The sequence below is a fragment of the Ruditapes philippinarum genome, unplaced genomic scaffold, assembly GCF_026571515.1.
Source record: "Ruditapes philippinarum isolate M1 unplaced genomic scaffold, ASM2657151v2 ctg563_1_1_1_1, whole genome shotgun sequence".
Lineage (NCBI taxonomy): Eukaryota > Metazoa > Mollusca > Bivalvia > Venerida > Veneridae > Ruditapes > Ruditapes philippinarum.
In genome coordinates this window covers 65376-91938 of record NW_026855307.1, presented here as the reverse complement: position 1 = coordinate 91938, position 26563 = coordinate 65376, and the positions used below count along the sequence as shown (strand labels likewise).

Sequence of the window (26563 nt, the reverse complement as noted above, 5' to 3'; positions counted from 1 at the left end):
CTGTGTGAATTTTCAAGAAAATAACTCGATATTTGATGGTATGAAATTTATCAAACATGTGCGGGTTTCCGTTTCTTTAGTCTTTGCTGACCTCAATTTACAAGATGTGCCAGGGAGGGGAGCATTTCCCGATAAAGATATATAGTTAACGTTCTACGTTAGTTGACGATACAAAGTATTCACTTATGTTAAATAGCATATCTTTTTCAGGGAATACAGAAGATATATTCGGGGTGATCTCTATTTGTAACCAGAGGTAGCCTTAATCAGTTAATCGAGATGAGCATAGACAAGATAAAAAATAACATTAACTTGCTAAATTCTTACTAATAGAATATATATATACACTCACCTTGTTTAAAAAACTAATGTAAATTTAACATTGTTCTTTATTTTTTATTCATTAAGCTATAACCATGACAACTGTGGTCAAATTAGGTGTATAGACTATACATGTATCTTATATCGTCGTTATTAGTGCCTATAGTAAAATAGATGTCTAGAACTTCAAACACGTAGATAATTTACCAATATACCTTTCACAGCTACCTCACAACATACAAATAGTCAGTTACTTACCTTTTCACACGGAGCATGTGGGAGAGTCAAATGGGAGAATTTAATATGAGAACATTTTAGTTTCAATACGATTCTCTTTATCTTAGGAAAAATCAAATGACGTTAATATTACTAAAATTTATTCCATATATCGTTTGTGATGATTATTTGGAATATTTTGTTGGCATGGTTGGTATGCTGTGTTGGTTATACTTTTGGAGAGAGGAAACCATTGTATGTAGGAGTTTTACTTGAACTATCTGACAATTGGTATGCGAAATATACAAACTTTTTTCCTACGATGTTTGAGTATGCATTTCAAAGAATCAACAAGGCGGGTATTTTGAAAGACTATGAATTTAAATTAATCATTAAAGATACGAAGGTAAATTTATCTTATTGCTTTATTTCAAATTCCAAAATGACCAGTTAGTATCTTTGTTTTAATTCAGTTGCTTATTAAATTGTACAATAATAAAGTATTTTTATCATTATTCCTTTTTATTCCCAATTATCATCAATATCATTATTATTATTATTTATTATTCTATTGCTGTTATCATAATTGTAATTTAAAAAATGTGCACTCTTTTTACATCGATATATTTATTCATCTAATAATGATGATCTATGCAAAAAGAAAATTAAATTTCATTTTTGGAAACATACAAGAACTTTTTACTATAAGCTGGCAGACCTAAAATCTTAATTTAAGTTATGCTTTGGTCTAAATATTTGCAAAAAATGAATGACAGGTTTCTAATAGTTACCTTCAAGAGTTCCAGATTTCACTGTGTAAATATTTACACCTGAGCATATTTATTATTATAAAATTATATCTAAATTATACTTTTATATCCAAACATGTTTAATAGTTACATCCTCTAGAAGTCATATGAAAAGCATAATATTAGGCTGGATCAATATGTAATGCAATATTAGGCATATTTTCTTATTTTACTCGTGATTCTTGTGTTTGTGTAAACTATTAAGAATAAGAATTTTATTCACATTTAAGAAATGCTTTACACATGCAGTTTCATGTAAAATATGAAGGGCAAACGCTCAGGAAAAATCTTACTTTACGCTATTTTTCAAGTGTAACAATTATATTTGGGACACCAATATGTTCGTGGACCAGGCGATTGGTTAGTATCAATAAAGTGAGGTATGTTATTTGTTTTAACACCCTGAAAGCTGCTGTCCGAATTCCTGTTTATAGTCACATTACAGTTTTACAGAGATATCTTTTCAAGAAACATTGAAAAATACTTCGATAAAGCTCGTCCTTCGACTGGTTTGTATTTCCTGCATGAGAACAACCCTGCACACAAAGGAGTTCTTGTAATCAAAAGACGAGTTACTGTTCCTAAACATCCACCGTATTCTCCAGACTTGACACCCTGTGACATTTTCATAGACTGAAAAAAAAACATCTTGCAGATCATCGCTACAATAGTAGAAATTGTCTCGGGTTGGCCACCATCTTGCAGGTATTGACAGGTATACCAAGAGGTTATGTTGAAGCATTTAAAAATTGGATTAGATACCTGAAGTTTTGTATTTTTGTAGGAGGAGATAATATGATATGATTGAAGGAGAAAATTGTAAAATATTTGCGCTTCTGATAAATTTATTGACCATATTGCATTACGTATTGACACACCCTCGTATTATTTATATTCACAATCGGCAGACAAAACGTATGTCTGTTACCACTTTAAAAATAATAATACATGATATAGGCTTTTTACATGAATTGTCATATATATAACTTTTAAACTAGTTTCTCTAAAAGAGTGACATTGTCAATCTCTTGGGAACACAGTTCTTGTGATGTTTAATGTTACTTTTATTGAACAATGTAATTATGAACATCTCGGAAAATCATGCAATTGATTCTGCTCTCAAGTGAAATAAAATGATCATTTCTCTGCCATTAGACAAATTGATTATGAAATTATACAAATGTTCTACTTCGAGACATTTTTTGCCTATAATAACATGCAAACAGCGAAATCTTAATAAATTCAAATTAGTATTTAACTTCAATTTTTATGTACCATTACAATTGAATCTGGTCAAATAACAGATAAAGAATTTTGTGGTTTACGTGGTTTAAGGTTTCAAACAAATTCTGATATCATATATGATATAATATTATGTCCCTTAAACAACTATATCCTTAAATGTTTCTTGGCACACAAAAAATCAAAACAGATCGGATGTCTTGCCAACATTCAATTTTGACTAAGATCACACATAGTCAAAGCCATAGATAAAGATGTTTTTTAAGTGTCAAAACCTTTTTAAGGTTGATTTCTAGAATTTTAAAGCATTTCTCTGTTGCGAATAATTATATTTTGTAATAAAACTTTAATGATAATGTGTTTGACGTCAATATTATTGTTACGACAGGAATTAGAGTTGATTTAATATTCATTCCTATTTCGTTTCTGTTCTGTCTCAATATTGACGTTTCATTTTCTTATTTGCTTATCTTATTCTGTATGGTAATCACTTAGAAAAATAACTTTATTCTATCCAAATACAGCGACAAAATCTACAAAACAAATGGAATTTTGTTTGTCTTTTTAGCATATGTAAACAAGCGTGATTCTATCATAATTTCTGTCTGTTCCTATTATAATATACTTTACCCATACATATACTTTACAATTAGCAGAATGATTTCCTAGATTTTGTTTCTGTTAGTTTCTATGTCCTCTATGAGAATCTCTACATCTCTTTCCTTTTAATTACCTCGGTACATTGTTGATTTATAATGTCTTACTATAGAGTATGGCTTGATTGGAAGATCCTACAAAGACCTTCTTAGATTCGGGTAATTCTGGCAAAGCACAATCGAGGATGAAATAGATTGCGCTCACATATATAAATGGTAACAAATATTGCAAAGAAATCCGACATAAAAATGTTTTATAATACATGTTTTATTAAGGGTGAAACTGGTTTGGCAGCAAGACGACTCACTGAATTGTTAGAGGAGGACCCGCCAAAAGTCGCTATCATTGGACCTACGCTCTCTAATTCACTCACTGTGACTGGACAAATAGTTCCTTTCTATAACGTCATTGAGGTATTTTTTGTATTCATGTTTTCTCCTTTAATATGTTTTGTTAATACCAAATGAATAATTATCACCTTGCTCAAAATATCAGAAAGTTCGTTATTATTATTATTTAAAGCAGCACGCCTCCATATTCATGTCAATTTTCATGAAAAATTTAGAAATGTATTTAAAAGTAAAATATTGTGAGGTGAACAATTAAAGTAATTTACATATTGCAATCGGCACTTACAATCCAAGAAAATGACCAAAAAGTTATCAACATCAAAAAAATATATCAAAAAGCCCTTACTGCGTTAGTAACACAGTACAAGTAGTATGGCGATAAAATACCGCAAAATCAGTTTTAATCCGCACATAACTTGTAAAATTTGACTTGGATCTTGAATGTTTTTACCTTTCTTAAAATATTCGTACATTTTTCTCAATTTTGATTTTCTTGAAATATGTTGGCTCATCTTGAGGCGTGCAGCTTTAAGAAATTCAACCAGTTTCTTGTTAAGCCATTGCTCATTTCCTAGGTGAAATATTCAATCAAAGTCATCAAAAATATTTGAAATTACATCATTAACTCGTGAATTTTAATTTAGTTCATGGATTTAGATATCCAGCGTACAGTGCTTTATCGGAAACTTCTTTTGATAGAAATGCACTTGCTTTTTATGAATATCGCAGGTGAAGTAAGTGAAAATGAGATTAAAATTGATAGACCGGGGCTTAGTACATGTTTCAGGCCAATTCTTGCAAGTTTTGTTTGTTCATTGACACGGATGATTTGATTAGCTATAAAATCTCTGACTGAATGCTAGAGTGTTTTGCGGTAATCTTGTATCATATACAATGCGGATACAGATACATTCTATTCATTTTACAATATTTAAAAAGGGTCGCAGTATGACAGCAATTCTGATGATGGCATTGATCTATAATCCTATGTCTGTAGATCATTTTAGAAGACCTAATCACGATTCTACCATTTACCTTATATTAAATCGTTTTACAAGAAAAAATTACATTTGATTGGAAAAAAAGAAATCTAAGTTATTTTTGGCGTTTTAACTTTTGAATAAAGAGAAATTAGAGACAGAAATGTTATAAGAACCATTTTTTGAAGTAGTTTTATAAATATATAATAAATATATACATTACGCATACATGTACGTCATTACTTTAAGACTATATCAAACGCCACAATTAACTATATTTTGTTATTTATTGCACTTAGTTGCCATGGTGTTTTTTTCTCTCAATATTTACGATTTACAAAAAAAGAACTTATTTTAATATCGTGCCTGATTTTCAATCTTGTTCTCACCATCTTAATTGCAAAATAGTTATCTTGTACATGCTATCCATTGTATTTCAGCTTTCATATATAGCAATAACAGCAACAACTGTACACAGTGATCTTTACTCAACATTGTTTAAGGTTAATCAAGTAACGGATGCGTTCAATCCACTGAGAATAAAAGTAATGAAACATTTCGGATGGACAAGAGTAGCAACAATTACCTACCAAGAGGAAATTTCATATTCGGTAGGATTTCAATATTTTAACATTATAATGCAGTTTCCATAAGATACTGTACTGCTGTTCCTTGTCAAACAAGAGTCCAATGTCCGTACCAAGAATAAAACAGTGTCTTTGGATTTCAGGTTGGCGATTATCCAGTCTCCAGTCGAGGCATAACTTTGGACTAAAACGTGACATTGAAGATAAAATGTTTAAAATAGTCACCTTAACTAGTAGATGATTTACTTATAGAATAAGCATCCGATACTAGCTTGAAAGGCGGTAATTATTGGCAATGAAAGATGTCTGACTGACAAGATATTCAAAACTTTTACTTAACAATTTTCGTAATGTATAAGCGTTTTTATATTTGATTGGAACAGTGTAAATTCAATAATGACTATCAATAGTATTGAAAGTAAAAGTAATGACGACGAATCTCACAATGCATTAATGACTTCCGAAGGAATATTTTTTTGTTGCAGCAAATAGCCAATTTTCAGAGCCTTCTTCGTGATAACAACATGACACTGGTAACGTCTGCTGTCATATCTGAAGCCAGCAATTTCAAGGACATCCTCAAACGGTTCAAGGTAAATAGACTGATGTCGTACATCCTGTGAGTGATGTGAACTCTTTAACATGGCACATTATGTTCATACTTATTATCACCAATTAGGCAAGATAAGTATCGTGCTAATATTTATGCCTTATATCTCTTCTTTCATTTGACTTTTTCTTTGTCCTTCAACGTTGCTTGAATATAATAAATGACTTTGTTGTCAGCTTAACAGTCATTTGGTTGCCATGGCAATAAATTGGAAGAGCTTTACTTAAATTTAATATCAATGTAATAACATGTTTTCTTTATTTGTGTTTGACTGTTTGTCATGATAAGGAATTAGCTTTATCCGACATGAACCTGATATAATCGGCATTTCAAACAATATTTTCGGAGTCACGAAAATGTTTATGACATGAGACATAATACAAAAATGTTTTGAAAAAGATATAACGCATAAAAAAAGAATAACTTTATTAGTCCAGATAATATTTTTCTTTTTAAGAAAATGGGTTTGTAACCGTTACCAAGGTCACAGAAACCTCTTATTCAAATATATATATCAAATGAAAAGATGCAAATACCCTAATGAATTTTAAAGCTTTAATTTACGTTGAACTTTGATCAATTAGTATCTACCGACAATAATATCTCTGTTAATATTATCATATACATGTAATTAGATTTCATTTACTAGTATGTCTAACTTAAAAGCATGGATATATATACTGTAAAATGCATGCATTCAATAAAACAGCTAAATAAATGAATAAACAACTTGACAAAAACTCTTGAAAAACTATTTATAAATTAAGAATTGCTGTACAGATTAACATATATACGTACTGAAATAGTTATATACGAACATATATACGAACTGAAATAGTTTAATTTAATACACATCGCTATGGTGAAAATGGTGCTTTTCTCGATTCTTTTCGTGTTCTATACATGTAAAAAGGTGTACACGTAAAGAAAGCTTGTGCGTCCTGCAAATCACTTTTCCTTTCGTTCATCATATACTAGTATATGTCACTTATTTATGACAAATAGTATCAAGAAGACAGCATCTTATTGTTTATTGGCCATAAAACTTTATAGCAAATCTTAATGAATATTCCAATTAAAAAGACTGTACAGTTGGCGTTTTGCAGTCCTCGCGCTTTGTAATTTGAGTCGTATTTCGTATTATACATTTAACAATGTTGAAGATGGATGCTTCTTTGGTTGGTCTCTGAAGGATATTGAAAAATACCTGTGTCATTTATTGAAATTGCATTGTCCGTTAGTGTTACTTTGATATTATTACTTAAATTGCGGCTTAACAACTTAAAAGTTGATGTGCTTCCATGGCAAAACAAACGGAAACATTCATTTGAGGGTTTTCTGGGAAAGGAAACATTCATTTCCAGTTAAAGGTGTATTAAATGTTGATATCACTTTAATCATTTGCTTTGATTATTTGTGTTTTAAACATTGTCGTGATTTATTATTTCTATCGTACATGAACTAAGTAGTGTTTTTGTTCAACTGTCATAGTTCTATTTAATGTATATCAATGTGATACTACTATTGTTTTATACGGTGCTTTTAGTGCGCTATACGTGTAAGAAATGCAAACATTCTTATACCTTCATTTTGTACGAAAGACGTTGCAAAAGCTTTTGCATATCTTTTGCATAAATTTTTTTTTTCTTTTATCAAACTCATGTATATATCACTGATAATGATAAACTGATAAACTGCGAAAAGATAATGAAGAAAAACGTGCTTATTGTTTTATCTGCCGTGAAAATGATAGCAAGTCAAATGAAAACACTCGTTAAAAAGACAGTGTTATTGGCGTTTTCCAGAAAACCCTCATTATTTATAATTTAGGACAAATAATTGACCAGTAGGACATTAATGAATGTCAATTTCTTAAATCATTAGTGTTGACGGAATTGCTTCGCTTTCTAATATCCTTATTTTAAATAATCTTTGATGAACTGCTTTGATCGCTGTAATAGGTTATGAAACAAAAAGATATAGGGACAAAAAAAAACTACATGATTTGTTTCTGTTTCAAGAGAAGAGAAAAAAACATTTTGAAAGTCATTTAAGTGATACAATAGTCATATCTTAATAACAGAAAAAATCTCAGATTAAATATTTTAACCAAGAAACGATGTGAATAAAAATAATTTTAATAAAAGGCATTTAAGTGATACAATAGTCATATCTTAGTTAGGAATAAAAAACTACATGATTTGTTTCTGTTTCAAGAGAAGAGAAAAAAACATTTTGAAAGTCATTTAAGTGATACAATAGTCATATCTTAGTTACAGGAATAATCTCAGATTAAATCGATGTGTATAAAATTAATTTTACACACTGCTGTTTACAGATCTTACTTATTTTAAATTGTCTTTTCTAAAATAATATTCAGCTTTTTTGACAATGTATCACAATATGAATTATACAAAAGAAAAATTACAAATTTTGGTAAATAACGACAAACACATTAAAAGCAAGTGATTGCTTATAGCCAGTTTTATATGCGTGAAACGATTCCCAATCGTTTATATAAAACACACATTATGTGTTATTCAATGCACATACTTTAAAATGACAATATTATTCAATGCACATACTTTGAAATGACAATATTATTCAATGCACATAATTTAAAATGACAAGATTATTCAATGCGCACATACTTTAAAATGACAATATTATTCAATGCGCACATACTTTAAAACACACATTGTTATGGAATGACAAATGAAATATCATAAATATTATTGCTCCCTGTAGATAAACTTTTTTATTTCATATTTTCTTCACATTTTTCAGAGCACTCGTAAGAACCCTTGTTGCTTGCATCAACAATTATTTGTTGCTATTTTTTAAAATGTTCATCTGTTGCAGCAATTTGGTGTGCGTATTATAGTTGGCGCATTCAGAACCAGCGTTGCCCCCAGTCTTTTTTGTGAGGTAAACAGTTGTCATCTTTTTTGTTTGTATAACTTTTTTAAACATACAAAAGCTGACCCAAAGAGCCAAAAGATTTGACTTTTAAATGTATGATCGTATTTATTACGCGTATTAAAATTACGTTTTAATGTTATTCATTAAATTTTGGAAAAAAACATTTTGACTGTATGACTTCTGTTTTCACAGTGGTTTACAGAAACGTAATGCTTCATAAAACTGTAAAACTGATCATTTGTGTAACCATACATTATCTCTTATCAAACTTTTACAAAATCAACGATCTTTTTTTATAAACATAACGTTAAAAAGGGTTATTTTATTGTTTGTTTTTGATCTTTCCATTTAGCTTTTGATATCTGGTAAGATAAAATAATACATGTACTAAGGTTATACGCCCTTAACATCCCTCCAAGAAAAGTTTTAAAAAGATCCTGTTTACGTTTATCTTGTAACATTATTTGTATAGGCTCATCATCAGAATATGTATGGTAACAGTCATGTATGGATCTTGAGTGGACCTACCCTATATGACGGATGGCAAAAACGTGCAAATGTTGACGGTATGAGTTGTACAATGGAACAACTGACTGAAGCAACTCAAGGTGTCTTTACAACTGGGTACGTCCGGGAAAGTGCACCATCAAAAGCTACCGTCTCTGGGCAGGTTCGTTTAACCCTTACGGACTTTTAAATGCATATTTCATGTTTAAATTCCATTTTGCTATGATATACACCCTTTGTACGGATAGTCCAATGCACATAGAGTAAATCTTCCCATGTGTTCAAAAGTATTGCTCATTATGGTAAGCATCTTAGAGCTTTTACATTTGGCACATTTGCTTTCTTAATCTTTCTTTATTACCGAAATAATGTGAGATTATTTAAACGGGAGATAAAAATGAGTATGAGTAAAAATTGCTTAATACTTTCTTTTACATGATTAGATCATGTATTTTGAATGAAGAAATATACATCTAGATACAAACGCTAACGGAATATATGCGGTTATATCTAGGATTTTGGGAGGGTATGGAATCTTATTGTGTAACCCTATATATAATTGCAGGTAAAAACAGATGTCATAAACGATATAAATGTTCTTTTAAGTAACACAAGTTACTCATTGTCTTCGTCAATGACGTGGATCTACGATACACCATGGGCACTAGCTTTAGGTTTGTTCCATTCAGTTTTGTTTTTTTAAAAACTTTGAGGGAATACATATCTAACTGTGATCTTACTAAGTATATATTTGTTTATGAAGCACTATTGATGAAACACCAATGATTTTTTTTTAAAAACTCAGAAATATTTTTTTAAATAAAAGGAATGAATAAAATCATAATAGATAGACAAGCCGATGAGAGATGTTATACCTTTACATTACATCTCATGAACAAACTCAATAAACTCGTGTCTACAATTTTCAAGTAATATTGCTGTTTACATTCCTTCCGAGGGATCATCCCTTTTTTCGAATTTTTATATGAGCTTTTCATACAAACAGGTCTCAACAACAGTATAAAATATCTGGAGAAATCTGGATTAGATATACACAACTATAATTACAGTGACGAATACTTGGAAGCCGTTGTAAGAGGAATGAAAGAGGTGCAATTTCAAGGAATTTCAGTAAGCCTCATAAAATATATTTGAATTTCAGTTGGGGTCCTAATCAACATAAATGATTGGAGTCAGTTTACAATTATTTGTAAAATAAACAATTACCCACCAATGAAAAACATAATAATTGTTATTCAAATAAATGTTTTCCATTTCAACTACATAACTCTAACGAAATGTTACATGCAAATATGTAATAAATTTTACACTTGAAAGGTTTCCATCATCTGAAGGAAAGAAAACTTTTATAATACAAAAGTATGAAAAAATACAACAAGGTTTGTTTTATCATTTAAGAAAAAAATCTGTTTGTTTATAAAACATTCTTAGGTTTTATTGATTTTTCTGCTCAGATACATTGTCAAAGCTGTTGGCAGTGAATAAACAAAGTAATTTACACGCATACATACATTTTATTGAATTATGAAACATAAATGGGTAAATTAGTCCATTTTTCTCGTTTAAACATCAATAGTTTTCTTAAACTTTTCAAATTATTATGGTATGAATCTTTACTAAACATGGATTATTGTGTCTCTTTAACAAAAGGGTCCAGTTGCATTTGATGAGACTGGTAGTCGCATTGGAATAACCAGTCTGAAACAACATTTTGGTAAGTTAGAATAATGGTTCCCTAAACACATCTAACCTAATTGCCTTCAGGAGATTTCTTCTTAACATTTTCATAGAATATTTTTTCGCTGCCATTGTCAGTTTAATGCGTATTTTCTTTTATGATATTGTGCCAGTTTCAAAATACAAAATTAAGTCAATGGAATTCTTTATTGCAAAACGATAATGAATCAATATCACGTGGTCGAGTGATACTTTTTCTGTCTTGTAAGTACTCTGAATGGTTTATGAGTTGAATTAATGATATTAATGTGCTAGTGTTTCTGATATATTTTAATTCTTTTTATTGTTTTAGATGATCAAATAAGTACCGTTGCCATATATGACAAAGTAAGCGACATTTTGACATGGTTTGTAGATTATGCGACACTTTGGCCAGGTAACTATTTTGAATCCTCAAAATAATAAACATTTTTCATTAAAAACCCAAAATAATTGAACATCGACATATATTTTAATTATCGAATTTGAATGTTTTCGTTTAATGATTAAAATAATTTGAAAATAAAAATTTCTGAATTTCTTTTAACACAAGCAGGTGAAAATAATCAAAGTTAGTCCTATGGTTCTAGTTACATTGAATCAACGTAAAATATTATATATATTTCAGGAAGCGAAATTCCAGAGGACAGATTTACTTACCAAGATATTCTTGTACCACCCAGTCGTATATCGTTTGGCCTGATTGTAACCTTGGACTGTTTAGGATTAACCATGTCCATCGCATTTTTGTTCTTCAATATATACTTTAGAAACAACACGTAAATCTTAATTATTTTAATTTAATTTAGTCTCGGGTTTGACGTTTGTCTGCCACCTTGTATCTCATTTCATAAATATGATTCATCTAATAGTTACTGATTTATCATTTATTTAACCTTGTACATTTTAAGCGTGTATTCTATTTTTCTTGTGACCTTGTAGAGGAAAGGTTGCTGATTTCTGTGTAACTTTTTTACATTTAAACCCTGTGCGGAAGGAATTTCCCGTGATAATTGATGATGACATTGAGTCTGATGGTCACTTGTAGGAAAGCCATTTAGGTAGACTGACCGCAGAGTCATGGACATAAAATGTTTTAAAATCGACGTTAAACAATCAAACAAGCACACAAAGTTAGCTAATTATACCATGTTACTGTGTACATTTAATGGTTTTAAATTTGTACATTAAAGGGTATTGCAAAGTATTGTTTTTAGTGATTTTATGTTAATGATACCTGGATATGGGATATGATTCGAAACAATTATATACGTTTGTCTGTTAAATTTCATTCTTATGTTTTATTTCAAATTTACTAGTTTTTTTTCGATCAAGTGCGAATGAATGCCTATCAGTTGCCATATATAATACACGGAATTAAAAAAAAATGTTGATTAAAAGTAACAGTCATTTACCTGAATCTACTTTTCTGTTTTGGTTTCAGTGCCATTAAAATGTCAAGTCCTATGGTTAACAACGTAATTATTGTCGGCTGCTTGCTGATATATCTCGAAATACTGGTTAATGCCATTGCATACGACAGAAACGAGGATGGAGTCACCGGCAGTAGACTGTGCATGGTAATAGTTTTTTCATTTCATCTTAAAATCTTGAGAACAGGAGGTGTTTCACCTCTCTATAACCAGTTATTTGAAAGGTTACAATTTGTGTATTTTTGTGAAATAGACGCTCGCTCACATGACTTGTTTATTTATTCAGGAATGACATTGACGTTAAGGGTAAGGCTTCTTTAGACACCTAAAATAAAAATTTTAGAGAGAAAAAATCTTTCCATAACTTTTCTATGGTTTTAAGGGCAAATTAAGTAAAAACAAAAGGCCAATTAAGCAAATTAAATGTAGTTTTGTTCAAATCTTTCAAAAATATTGTTCCGTTATAGTTTCCAAAAGTTCTTCCTTGGCCATGTCCCTGGTCCATCCTTTGCTTTTGCTGATTTTATTTTTTGGAATTAGCTCAGTTGTAGTAATATAAAATTTTGTATGGTAGTTAAAATACTACTTAGTCATCTTAATGTCAAATCGTCTCAAATTCAGTGCTACTTTCCTTATTAGATAAGTATCTAACATGCTATAAAACTATTATTTAAACATTATTTAACTCATGGTTCACCTTTCTAAAGAAGGGCAAATATATTCGAGTATGTGCCTTTAATACAAATGTATTTTCAGGTACGAATATGGCTTCTTTCATTAGGTTTCACGACTTTGTTTGGTGCCCTGTTCACAAAAACATATCGAGTCTATGTAGTGTTCAGAGACCAAAAAATGAAGGTATTGCCTCAATCAAAGATTGTGTTTTTAATTTTATCTATAGCGAAATTCATTAACTATTATTTCATTTTTATCCCACCTCGCATATTTGAAAAAAAGTATAATAATGATAAAAAATTATAATAAACACATTTTTGCAGTTTCTATAAAATATTCTCATTTGTTTTATTATTGAGTACATGTATGTATTCTTACATGCATATGTGGAATTAAATATCCTTAATCGTCGTATTCAGGATTTTTTGTCATTCATTTGGGCCGTTTCTACAAGTTCCGTTTATTGCATTTTGCACTATTGGTAGTACTGTGTTACATGAAAATTTTAGTGCATCGATGGAACATATTCTTCTTTAATATTTACAAATATTCAGAAAGCTAAAGATATCTTTAATAAAGCCGTTATAAATCTTTAATTTAATCAAAGCCGATGAAAGACTATCACGTGTTCGGAATGGTTGGAATCATGTTGGTGATTGATGTTATCATTTTGGTACCATGGACAATATTCTTTCCTCTGCAGAAAATAAAAGTCACACAAAAAACCATGGTATGTCCTTTTCATGATAATTGGTAATTTGCCTTACGAAATAGCATGAAGTTTGTCTTGTTTAACTGTGAAAGAAATAGTTTGTCTATTTTTGTCTCTTGTCTATTTTTGTATCCTCTCACAAAACAGATGTATACTTTGCTTCACAAACATTATGTGGAAGATTGTACTATGTGTACAGATTATCATATGAAATATAATAACAGATGTCTTGTTGAACACAAATCATAACCTTTTTATCATTGGTGCAGTTGTTATCTGCGTTCGTGTTGCCCGCTTAGCCTAATAGGAAGAGCATCAACAGCATCCGCGGATTCAGAATTCATGTGTGATTATGTTTTTTAATGTTTTGTTGCAGGACGAATTTAGTAGGAACATGATAACTTTCGAATCATATTTGCATTGTTACAACGAAAACAACGTTTACTGGATTGCCGCCATGTATGTGTACAAAGGTCTTCTGCTTGCCTTTGGATTATTTCTTGCTTGGGAAACGCGGCATATCACAATTCCTATGCTCAACGACTCGAAGTACATAGGCGCTTGTATCTACAATGTCGTCATCGCATGCATGTTCGGTGTCCCCCTGGCGCATACATTACCGATCGAGCAGATGACCTTGAAATTTCTTTTAGAATCCTGTTTACTTTTCTTCTGTACTACGAGCTCACAGTGTATCATATTTATACCAAAGGTTCGTGTGTTTTTATTATGTTATGAATGTATTTTAGAGAATGAAATGTAGCTATGTAATTTAGCAATGTGTTTGGTGGTCAGTTCATTTCTTAATGTTTTAGTGCGATACCGAGATGACAACACTGGCGTAAATAATATTTCTATTTGAGTATTTAGTCAACCTCGTGACAACTCAGTTACATTGATGTCCCATAGGGGAGTTGTGTCGTTTTTTTTACCTAATCATAGTATCGCATTGATGCAAACTATACGTTTCTAATACAGGTTGTAAGATATACCGGATTAAATACATTTAATTGCATTGAACTGACAGTATAGAATGCACCAAATTATGAACATTCAATTGTGAAAACATGCACAATTGAATCACCCACAGTCTGTTTGGCTTTGTTTGCAAAATGTATCAACTTAAGAAAAAACACTATATAATGTTTTAAGAGCTTTATACTAGTATATAATGCAAGATTTGAATTACCAGGTTAGATTTACTACTGTAAATTACTGTAATGTGGGTGAAATATAAATGATCATGCAATGCTTGTATTTTCATATTTCATCCAGGTGAAGATGAGAAATCAAATTCAAGGTAGGTTTGTAACATCCATACAGGTCTTATCTGCACAAACAGCTGCTTCTTCAAATACCAGTGGTATGAACTTTTTTAATATATGTGAAAGGTTGTATGAACTATAATGCATTGGAACAAGCCGTCAATATTCCTCATTTATTTGTGCTTTATCTCAAACAGTAATTAATTTTGAATTGTTTGTACCTTTAATTAAAAGCGTTATTTGTATCGGAAGTTTTGTAATTAGTGAAAATCGTAAAACGTGCTGCTGTATTTAAGAGAAACTTTGTTCTCGTTACTTTGGTTTTTAATTTCTATGTGAAAATGTTCAGTTAAAAAACTCCTAATTGCAATTTAGTTTTTTAAGAGTTTTGTAGAAGCTGTAACGAATCTTCATCTGAAAGAAGAAATTGTAGTTGTTAAAAAAACATGGAATTTGAAGTAAATTAAAAAAAACTGTTCAAAGTTGCACATAAATTCATCACAGTGTCCTAGCATTAAAATGGGCCTTTTTCAAATCATTTAATAAATGGATATTATGTTGCTCTAGGAAGGAGATAAAGTGCAAATGTTTTAATATTCTTTTAGGAAGACATATTGCCTTCATAAGATTGTCTTTTAACTTCTTTATTCTAGAATCTGCAGATGGCATATAAGAAGAAATCTTGAATGTTATATCAGATTCATTACTTTCCTGGCAATATTAATATATTTTAGGTTCGCATTCTGATACACAGAACAACGAGGATATGAAGAGAGAAATTATCAGGTTAAGAATGGAAAAAGCCAATGTAAGTGATTTAGTTTATTATTTCCTAAAACTACAACGTACAACTTTATGTTTTGTTCTGTTTCACCTTTCTTTGCCGGAATCATCAAACAGAAACTGCTGAATCTCTTTAACTTGGATTGATTACACAAACAAACAAAATGTATTTTATTTTTACTATCAATTATGAAAATAACAAAACTTTAGTACTTTATACGATTATATAATAAAACATTCTCTTAAATTTCAGGAAGCTATTGCTGTTGCAAAATTACGAAAATCAATCCTACATCATACCGGAAACATTCATTTTTACAAAAGTGGGAACGAGTATGTAGTATGTAAACTTGAAGGTTTAGTGTCAGCCAGTAAAATAAGTTTCAATAAAGGTGAAGAAGAAGACAATAACAGCATCTGAGCTTCTACAAGAGCCTAACCCTGAACAATGATACACAGTAACTTTACAAACATGTTTTAAAATCAAGATAACAATAATTTATTTTGATGACACGTTTTTAACGTTTGTCTCTTGAAGGGATAATATATGTTGTTATTGTAAATTTGTTGTTTCTGTTATTTGTATGTCACTTATTAGGAATAAAAATGCCTTTTATCAATAAAAGGAGCTCAAAAAGCCTTAATCTTACATAGATCAACTGGGGCACTAGAACTGAAAAGGAAATAAAATATTTTTAAAAATATTTATTAATTAAATCAATATCATATATAAGATTCTTAGCAAAACGTAACAAAATTTAGGTAGGATTTAATATAGATTACACAATTTATAGTAACACATCCGCTTTGCTAAATAGTTTGAGTTTTGCATTTGTAAATCGGGTTGTGGGTGCAAGGGTCACTGGTTCGATCTTTTGGATAGATAAACACATTTTCTTCAGACAATTGATCTCGTACATTGAATCTAATGATACTTTGTCTCTCACCGCTGATTCAAAAATCACTTGAGAGCAGCAGTAGTATTAGGCCAATTTTAGAGAAATTGGTAATTGCTGGTTATTTATATAGTAAAGTCGGTTTAGATGTCTTACCCTCGAGGTATGACCAAAATGTGTTAATATCTGCGTAAATCAAGATTAAGGAACGATCAAGCTATATTAATATATTAAGGTAAACCCGCTTTACATTCTCTATATAGTCGAAACAGTCCTGTAAACGTCTCTGCAAAATATGGCAATATATACATTGCCACACATTCTCATTATTCAATTAATCAAAGTGTCAATATGTACATCCAAGAGCATATAGTACGTGAACAGGTGAAAGTCAAAATAAGTTAACATATAAGTTGGCAAATTGAAACTGAGTATTATAGAATCCAATTTATAACTTAATTAACATATGACGTTCATTCATACATTGCTTGTCGCATAATCTACAAACCATGTTCGATACATAAATGCATTAAAATGAAATTGAATTGATAATATATACAACAGTAAAGACTAATATCACTTTAAAAATGTAATTTAGAAGCTGAAACTCCACAAAAGCAATTATTACGAAATTAGAAAGTGAAAAAAACCCTGACTTAATTTGATTGAAATTGTTCATGAGGAAGTGCCAATTTCCATCGTCCAGGATCATTTTCGCATTTTTCTGAATTATCACTTTTTTATTTTGACTTTATTATCAATCACTTGATAAATTATAACACACATAATTTCTCTTTTGAATGTCAATTGCTTTCAGTTTTCTTTTTCGTATATTGAAAGGTCTCTAGGCGACACACTATTTCTATTCATTTTGTAATGATCGAGTTTTGAAGAATCAAATCTCGATATTTCCTTTTCTTTCTTCTTTATTCTGTAAATATGACATACATAACAATTAAACGAGTATTAAAGATGAAAGTAGTAACCCATTTTGTATCAATTACAGAAATGATTTTTTTTCTAAATATCTGCTGAAAAAATGTAAATTTTCTAAGCCGTTTCTTTTTCGTACCAAGCATTTCTCATTTAAAAATTTCCTAGATGAAACAAGAAAACAATGGACGGAACTAGAAATTTTGAGAGTATGAAACGTCATTTCTAGTATCTCATATAAAACATAATTAAAATGACAACCTATCCTTATGGTCATTGCAGGTTATTGTATAACATATATACTTATTTGGCAAAATCCGAATTTGAAAAATAGTACTACAAAAACAATAATAAAGAGGTACAATGAGTCTTCAAAATAACTCCGTATGTTACTTTATCAACCAATCGGTCGCTAAACGTATTTCAATATGGCATTGGTGGTATTATCACCACTAAAAGCTTATATCCCAGATTGATACATCAAAAACAACAAAAAAGTTTGAATTTTATTTACTTAAGAATGGGTATAAGATAAATGGAAATATATTTAACACCTTTCTCAAAGAAAGAAACCTTATATACTTACATATGTTTATGATAAATGATTACCCCGGCAGATACCGCACCTACAACACAAACGCTTGGTACGATTATTGCTGCTATGACACCTGCTGAAAGGCCATCGTCATTATCTGTGTTGTCTTTTTCTGCATAAAAAAGACTATGGTTAAAAGGTTTCAGTACTTGTTTCTGGTTCGATTTGCAACATTCATTTTCCCTTTGAATTTATTTTTAATAAGCGGTTGAATATAAAAATGAAAATCAGAAACCGCCTTTTTTTTCATATGGACATATTAATAATTATACTCGTACATATAATCTAACAAACGCCAAAGCCCAATTACGGACTGAAGTTATCTTGTTATTGTATCAGAACAATTTATTTCGTCATTAAACCTTATAAAATTTTGACTTAATCACAATTCACTATCAAAGAAGAAATGATATTGTGTTAAGATCACTTATATTATGATATTTACAGATTTATTATGAAGTCAGTTCTCAGAACATTTAATTCAGTACTGCAAAGCAAAATTACATAAAAAGGAAACAACCCGTTAAAGTTAGAGAATTATTTTTTGTCCGTTTTGTATTGTTCTTGCTACACATTGTGACAGTCATCTTGCTCTAATTTGCAAACAAATCTCGCAAAGGAAGCAATGCAAGCATACTTTGCAGACAATGAAAACTGCATTCCTATTATGCACAAAACAATATGTATAAATGCATTTGAACTGAACATGAAAACTACTTCTATAACTGATTACCTGTACAATTTTCCCCGAAATAATCAAAAGTACATTGACACTGGTGAGAGGTTCCTAATATCGAACAGTTGCCCGAATTCTCGCAAGGATTTGGTAAACATGGATCATCTGAAACATTAATCGATGTTTGGTTATATAAAATTAAAAAAACATAACTAAATTTAAAGATGTTTACAATTCGAGTGTCTAGGCAATATGATGTGTAAAGGCCCTGTCACACTAGACTGCGTTTGCACGGCCTTACCGCGAAATCGCAATAAAAATGTGATATTTTTGATGCCATGGAGACTTCATGGCGATCATGGCGATGCTACGGAGCTTCCACGGCGTTTTAATTGGGGATTGTCTGCGTTCGGACTGTGCTTCAACTGCGTTCTTTGCACTCCCACTGCGCTTTTACGGCGCTCACACTCGCGGGACTCCGATGCGCTGAAATCGTAAAGGTCCGTAAAAGCACCGTGCACACGCAGTATAAGCGCGGCAGAGACGCCGCACAATCTCCGTAAAGGCACTGTGAATAACCAACGCGTTCATTCGGCGTTCCTTTTGCGCTTTCATGGCACCCCTGATGCGTTGTAGGAGATGCTACTGAGTTGCTACGGCGTCCTTACTGCGATCCCACCGCGTTCTTATTAAAACGCCGAGTAACTGGGGTGTATAATGAATAAATTTTGACAACATTGAAACATAACAAACGGCATGCAACTCTTTATTACAAACAGCTAAAAACGACGTTGTTAAATGTTTAATGGTAACCCATTATCTCCTTAGTTAAACAACAACTAAAATAACACACAAAAACAACAACAAAAACAGCTGATCAGCTTAGTTTTAGAAAAAAAATTAAAATGATTAAAATAAGCAAAAATGTGTAAATATATCCAAAACATGGGGTGAGATAAAGCATTGAAAGCAAAAGTTATTGTTGAAATCGCAGACCTGAGTATGTTGAAGTTAAATATTGGCTTAAGAAATATAAACACAGAACACAGAATCAATTATTTTAATGACAAGTTGAGCAACTGTGAAGTGAAATACGGAATACTGTATTGTTGTTAGTTTAGAAATTGTGGAAAGTGTATACAACGTAGTTGCTAAAAGTGCACATGGATTAATGCATGCTGAAGGAAGTGTTACGGGTTTAAAACAAAGTAAAACTTATTTCGGTCATACCTGTGGAACAAGTTAACCCTATCCAGCCAGTCTGACAATTACACGTGTAAGATGTTTCAGACTGGTTACATACACCCGAGTTCTGACATGGGTTTGGTGTACAAGGGTCATCTGCAGCAAGATGGTTGTAAGTATATGTATTTTTTTACAAATTAAGGGCATTTTATCCGATTCATTGTTGATATTTCTGTATAATTTTTATTATTTCAAGTACGCTTTCAATACATGTTTTCTTACATTCTTTTGATCTCCAGGAATAAAAACATATATCAGAGTTGTTTTAGTCATCTATTCATCATGTTAAACAAAGCCAAAATACGTTTGATTCTTGCATTGCAGAATGAATATTTAAGTGCTTTCACCGCTTTTGGAATTTGTCATCTTACTCCCTCGTGTAATTTAAAATGACGGCACTTTGGTGCCTTATGTGAATGAGTCAATTATCTCGAATGACAAGACAATTGTAGCAACAGTGAAGTGAAAAACAGAACATCTTATTGTTGTTAGTTTAGAAAATGTGGAAAGCGGAGAAAACATTGTTACTAAAAGTGCACATTAACTAATACAAGCTGAAGAAAGTGCCACGTGTTTAAAACATAGTAAAAAGAATAAATGTTGAACGACACATATGCCCACATTTCTAGCCCTTGACTTATAGTATTTTCTTTTTTCTTTAATAAAATTGCCATAAATAGGTAGATAAAAAGACCTTGACCTTTGACCTAGTGACCCCATTATGACTAATCAAAATGTGAAACATGAAGAGTTTGTGATAGAAAGTTATCAAGGTAATGAGCGGAAACTATTCTTACTTTTAAGGCCGCTGTGACATTGACATTGAAATAGTGACCCCCAAAATCAGAAGGGTCATCTTCTATATATGACCAATAAATATGTGGAATATGAAGACTTTTTGATAAATAGTTTTCGAGATAATGGGCGGAAACCATTCTGACATTTAAGGCCCCTGTAACCTTGACCTTTGACATAGTGATCCCAACATCAATAGGGGACATATACTAGTTATGACCAGTCAATATGTAAAATATGAAGACTTTGTTATAAAAAGGTTTTCAAAATAATGAGCGGAAACCATTCTGACATTTAAGACCCCTGTGAGCTTGATGGGTTATTGAATAGTTATGACCAATCAGTATGTGAAATATGAGGACTTTGTGATAAATAGGTTTCAAGATTATGAGCGGATACCATTCTGACATTTAAGACCCCTGTGACCTTGACCTTTGCCCTAGTAACCATAAAATCAATACGGGCCATCTACTAGTTACGACCAATCAGTATGTGAAATATGCAGACTTTGTGATAAATATTTTTTAAGATAATCAGCGGAAACCATGTGGTCCACCTAAGGACGGATCGACAGACCGACCGACAGCGAAATTCTTCCATGGGGGCATAATTAATTCGGTCATACCTGTTGAACATGTTGTACCTATCCAGCCAGTCTGACAAGTACACGTGTAAGATGTTCCAGACTGGTTACATACACCCGAGTTCTGACATGGGTTTGGTGTACAAGGGTCATCTGCAGCAAGATGGTTGTAAGTATATGTATTTTTTTACAAATTAAAGGCATTTCATCATATTTCTGTTTATTTTTTATTATTTCAAGTACGCTTTCAATACATGTTTTCTTACATTCTTTTGATCTCCAGGAATAAACACATATAATCAGAGTTGTTTTAAGCATCTATCCATCATGTTAAACATATCCAAAATACGTTTGATTCTTGCATTGCAGAATGAATATTTAAGTGCTTTCACCGCTTTTGGAATTTGTCATCTTACTCCCTCGTGTAATTTAAAATGACGGCACTTCGGTGCCTTATGTGAATGAGTCAATTATCTCGAATTACAAGACAATTGTTGCAACAATGAAGTGAAAAACAGAACATCTTATTGTTGTTAGTTTAAAAAATGTGAAAAGCGGAGAAAACATAGTTACTAAAAGTGCACATTAACTAATACAAGCTGAAGAAGGTGTCACGTGTTTAAAACATATTGTAAAAAGAATAAATGTTGAACGACACATATGTCCACATTTCTAGCCCTTGACTCATAGTATTGGCAATTTTGTTAAAGAAAATTGCCATAAATAGGTGAAATAAAAAGACCTTGATTGACCTAGTGACCCCGCTATGACTAATCAAAATGTGTAATATGAAGAGTTTGTGATACAAAGTTATCAAGGTAATGAGCGGAAACCATTCTAACTTTTAAGGCCGCTGTGACATTGACATTGAAATAGTGACCCCAAAATCAGTAGGGTCATCTACCATATTTGACCAATAAATATGTGGAATATGAAGAGTTTGTGATGAATAGTTTTCAAGATAATGAGCGGAAACCTTTCTGACATTTAAGGCCCCTGTGACCTTGACCTTTGACATAGTGATCCAAACATCAATAGGGGACATCTACTAGTTATGACCAGTCAATATGTGAAATATGAAAACTTTGTTATAAAAAGGTTTTCAAAATAATGAGCGGAAACCATTCTGACATTTAAGACCCCTGTGAGCTTGCCTTTGCCCTAGTAACAATAAAAGCAATACGGGTCATCTACTAGTTACGACCAATCAGTACGTAAAATATGAAGACTTTGTGCTAAATAATTTTTAAGGTAATCAGCGGAAACCATGTGGTCCACCGAAGGACGGATCGACAGACCGACCGACAGCGAAATTCTTCGATGGGGGCATAATTAATTCGGTCATACCTGTTGAACATGTTGTACCTATCCAGCCAGTCTGAAATGTACACGTGTAAGATGTTCCAGTCTGGTTACATACACCCGAGTTCTGACATGGGTTTGGTGTACAAGGGTCATCTGCAGCAAGATGGTTGTAAGTATATGTATTTTTTTACAAATTAAGGGCATTTTATCCGATTCATTGTTGATATTTCTGTATAATTTTTATTATTTCAAGTACGCTTTCAATACATGTTTTTTACATTCTTTTGATCTCCAGGTATAAAAACATATATCAGAGTTGTTTTAAGCATCTATCCATCATGTTAAACATAGCCAAAATACGTTTGATTCTTGCGTTTCAGAATGAATATTTAAGTGCTTTCATCGCTTTTGGAATTTGTCATCTTACTCCCTCGTGTAATTTAAAATGACGGCACTTCGGTGCCTTATGTGAATGAGTCAATTATCTCGAATGACAAGACAATTGTAGCAACAGTGAAGTGAAAAACAGAACATCTTATTGTTGTTAGTTTAGAAAATGTGGAAAGCGGAGAAAACATAGTTACTAAATGTGCACATTAACTAATACAAGCTGAAGAAGGTGCCACGTGTTTAAAACATAGTAAAAAGAATAAATGTTGAACAACACATATGCCCACATTTCTAGCCCTTGACTCATAGTATTTTCTTTTTTCTTTAACAAAATTGCCATAAATAGGTGAAATAAAAAGACCTTGACCTTTGACCTAGTGACCCCATTATGACTAATCAAAATGTGAAATATGAAGAGTTTGTGATACAAAGTTATCAAGGTAATGAGCGGAAACCATTCTAACTTTTAAGGCCGCTGTGACATTGACATTGAAATAGTGACCCCCAAAATCAGAAGGGTCATTTACTATATATGACCAATAAATATGTGAAATATGAAGACTTTGTGATAAATAGTTTTCAAGATAATGACCGGTAATGAACTAGTGACCCCAAATAATTAGGCGTCATCTACTTGTTATGACCAATCGTTATGTGAAATATGAAGACTTTGTGATAATAAGCTGAAACCATTTTGACATTTAAGGCCCCTTTGACATTTACCTAGTGACCCCAAAATCAATAAGGGTTATTTAATAATTATAACCAATAAGTATGTGAAAAAAGTAGACTGTGGGGTTAAAAGCTTTCAAGATAATGAGCGAATGTAATTCTGACATTTAAGACCCCTGTGACCTTGACTTTTATCCTAGTAACCCCGAAATCAATAGGGGTAGGAGTCATCTACTAGTTATGACCAATCAGTATGTGAAAAATGAAGACTTTGTGATCAATTATTTTTTAGATAATCAGCGGTAACCATGTTGTCCACTGACGGATAGACCGGCACACAGACGACCGACATTAGCAAAACAAAATACCTCATCTTCTTCGAGGGGGGGGGATAATTATGTCGGTCATACCTGTTGAACATGTTGAACCTATCCAGCCAGTCTGACATGCACATGTGTAAGATGTACCAGACCGGCTACACGCACCGGAGTTCTGACACGGGTTTGGTGTACAAGGGTCATCTGAAACAAGAAGGTTGGAAGTATATGTAATTTTATGCAAATATAAGGCATTTTGATATTTCTGTTCATTTTTTATTATTTCAAGTACGCTCTCATTATTTGTGAGTTTACATTCTTTTGATCTCCAGAAATTAAACATAGTAATTTATCATCAATCCATCATGTTAAACATAGACAAAATACGTTTGATGATTTCACCGCTTTTGAAATTCGACATCTTACACCCCCGTGTAATTTAAAATGACGTCACATCGGTGCCTTTTGTGAATGAATGCGTGTAAAATTTCAATATGCTTCTATGAGAAAAAAAAGAGCTCATCAAAACTATTGATTTTTGAAATTTCTTTTTTCTTAGAAAGAGACTCATAACCGCTCAAGTTAAATATTCCGGTCTGTACAGACAACTGTTGTTTTTTCTAAATATTTCCAAATTGATATTTATGTCATACTAATTTAATTTAGTTCGATTGTGTTGGAAGCTACCGGTATATGTTTATTAAAACACGCTCGAATTCGTTCCTGGAACCAACCAGTACTAAGCGATGGCTGTAAAATTTCTTGCTCACGGAAACAACAGCTTGCTCCTGGTTGGGCTTGAGCCGACTCTGCCACCATTCCTTAGATATCTAAATTTCTAGTCTGACGTTTTAACTATTAGAGAAAGAAAAACTTCTCTCTCTTGCTCATTATATTATTAATAATGACAAATACTGCTTTCACCTAAAACTGTTATTATGACTGAAGCAGTATCCGTAGTTGACGTGTCCGAAACCTGTACAGTTAAAGTATACGAAGGTGTTGAAGCTGCGTTAAGATTACTAGCTGTAGCAACAGATACTGCCCCTGATGATGAACCGATAGAAAATGTTGTTGAGTCCCCACCTGAAAAGAAAGGAGTATGTGATACTATTTATATTATTATTTAAATACATTTCATAAGGAGAAAACATATAGAGAAAGAACACAAGAAATGTATGTATTATAATACAATATTTCGCTTAGATATTTATTACGTCATCAAGACAACGTTAAAATACATTGAACTGATCCATCTTAGTATATTTCAAACTCTTCTATTTTTCAATGAGCTTTTTAATTGGATTAAGTCTATAGAAAAAAATACGAAACTAATACCAAAAAATGACCAGAAGAAAACCAGAAAAAATATTAATATATAAGGAAGTATCTACTTCCGTTTTCTGACCATTATTATAATCGGTTTAAAAAAGTCTTACCTGTAATTGAATATGTTAATGAAGATGTGACGTCTAAATCTGTTGCAAAAACTGTCAATATGACGTCACCTGAAATACGCGGGAATTTTAAAACATATATATACTAAAACATAACACTTTATATAACATAACTACGTGTCAAACGCTAAACATTACTTTTTGATTGATAATCGCATGGTTTGGAACTTTTCCTTTGTTCTTACTAACCCATTATACTCAGTACACTTCAATGAGCATTTCAAAACTGTATTGATATATAACAGTACAGTTTTATAGGAAAAAAACTCGACTGTTACAAATGTATATATCGGTCGAGTTTTTTTCGCACCTTGTATATATCAATGCAGTTTTTTTTCACAGAGGCTCCAATGGGGCAGTGGTAAGGACCATTCCCAGCAAAAAAATGAAATCAATAAAATAAAATAAATATATAAATACAATAAAAAATATAAACAAAGATAATTAATGAAATGAAATTTACTCTCATTTAATCAAAAGGTACATCTGCTGAATGAATTATTTCCACTGAAAAAACCCTTTAGGGCCTAATCTTGAATCAATCTTGGTAACAGTTTACAATCCGCCTCTAACATTGGATTTCTTTTGTAATTTTTTTTTTTTTGCGGCAGCAGAAAAAAACTACCTATTATAAATATAACTGTAATGTAAATGTAGCTAACGATTTATTTGTTTCTATTACAAAAAGAAGAAAACATTATGTCATTGCGATAAAACAGTTATAGTATATGAAACTCGTTAGTTACGGGGATATAACACTGGCTGGGGCGACATCTCGGGATGTTTCTGCAAAAAAAAAATTGTCTCGGCCTCGCCATTTTTTTGCAGAAACACCCCTTGATGTCGCCCCAGCCAGTGTTATACCCTCGTAACTAACTCGTTTCATGTACTAT

The 26563-nt window shown here is 31.7% G+C and overlaps 2 protein-coding genes across 7 annotated transcripts in view; one reads left to right on the top strand and one right to left on the bottom strand.

Annotated features, from left to right (window-relative positions):
* The first annotated feature begins 748 nt into the window (after window positions 1-748).
* On the top strand, window positions 749-16227 carry LOC132742870 (gamma-aminobutyric acid type B receptor subunit 2-like). The gene is given in 18 exon segments (XM_060731370.1): window positions 749-943; window positions 3521-3658; window positions 4881-5186; window positions 5648-5755; window positions 8635-8700; window positions 9167-9364; window positions 9767-9875; window positions 10208-10332; window positions 10873-10936; window positions 11252-11335; window positions 11567-11717; window positions 12383-12518; window positions 13128-13207; window positions 13626-13776; window positions 14135-14470; window positions 15034-15121; window positions 15758-15831; window positions 16060-16227. Coding segments are annotated over 18 exon segments (2466 nt in total). The 5' UTR covers window positions 749-859.
* LOC132742865 (neurogenic locus notch homolog protein 1-like) overlaps window positions 15972-26563 on the bottom strand; it is a 27221-nt gene continuing 16629 nt past the window's right edge. For 2 of the 6 annotated variants that reach the window (XM_060731358.1, XM_060731359.1), the window contains 9 exons: window positions 25653-25721; window positions 25138-25299; window positions 24307-24417; window positions 22877-22987; window positions 21572-21682; window positions 20137-20247; window positions 18964-19071; window positions 18222-18342; window positions 15972-17633 (listed from right to left, as the gene is read on the bottom strand). In XM_060731358.1, coding sequence (XP_060587341.1) covers window positions 17516-17633; window positions 18222-18342; window positions 18964-19071; window positions 20137-20247; window positions 21572-21682; window positions 22877-22987; window positions 24307-24417; window positions 25138-25299; window positions 25653-25721 — 1022 coding nt within the window. In that variant the 3' untranslated portion in view covers window positions 15972-17515. The remainder of the gene's footprint in view (window positions 17634-18221; window positions 18343-18963; window positions 19072-20136; window positions 20248-21571; window positions 21683-22876; window positions 22988-24306; window positions 24418-25137; window positions 25300-25652; window positions 25722-26563) is intronic. The other 4 variants (XM_060731362.1, XM_060731361.1, XM_060731360.1 and 1 more) reach the window with 4 other exon arrangements.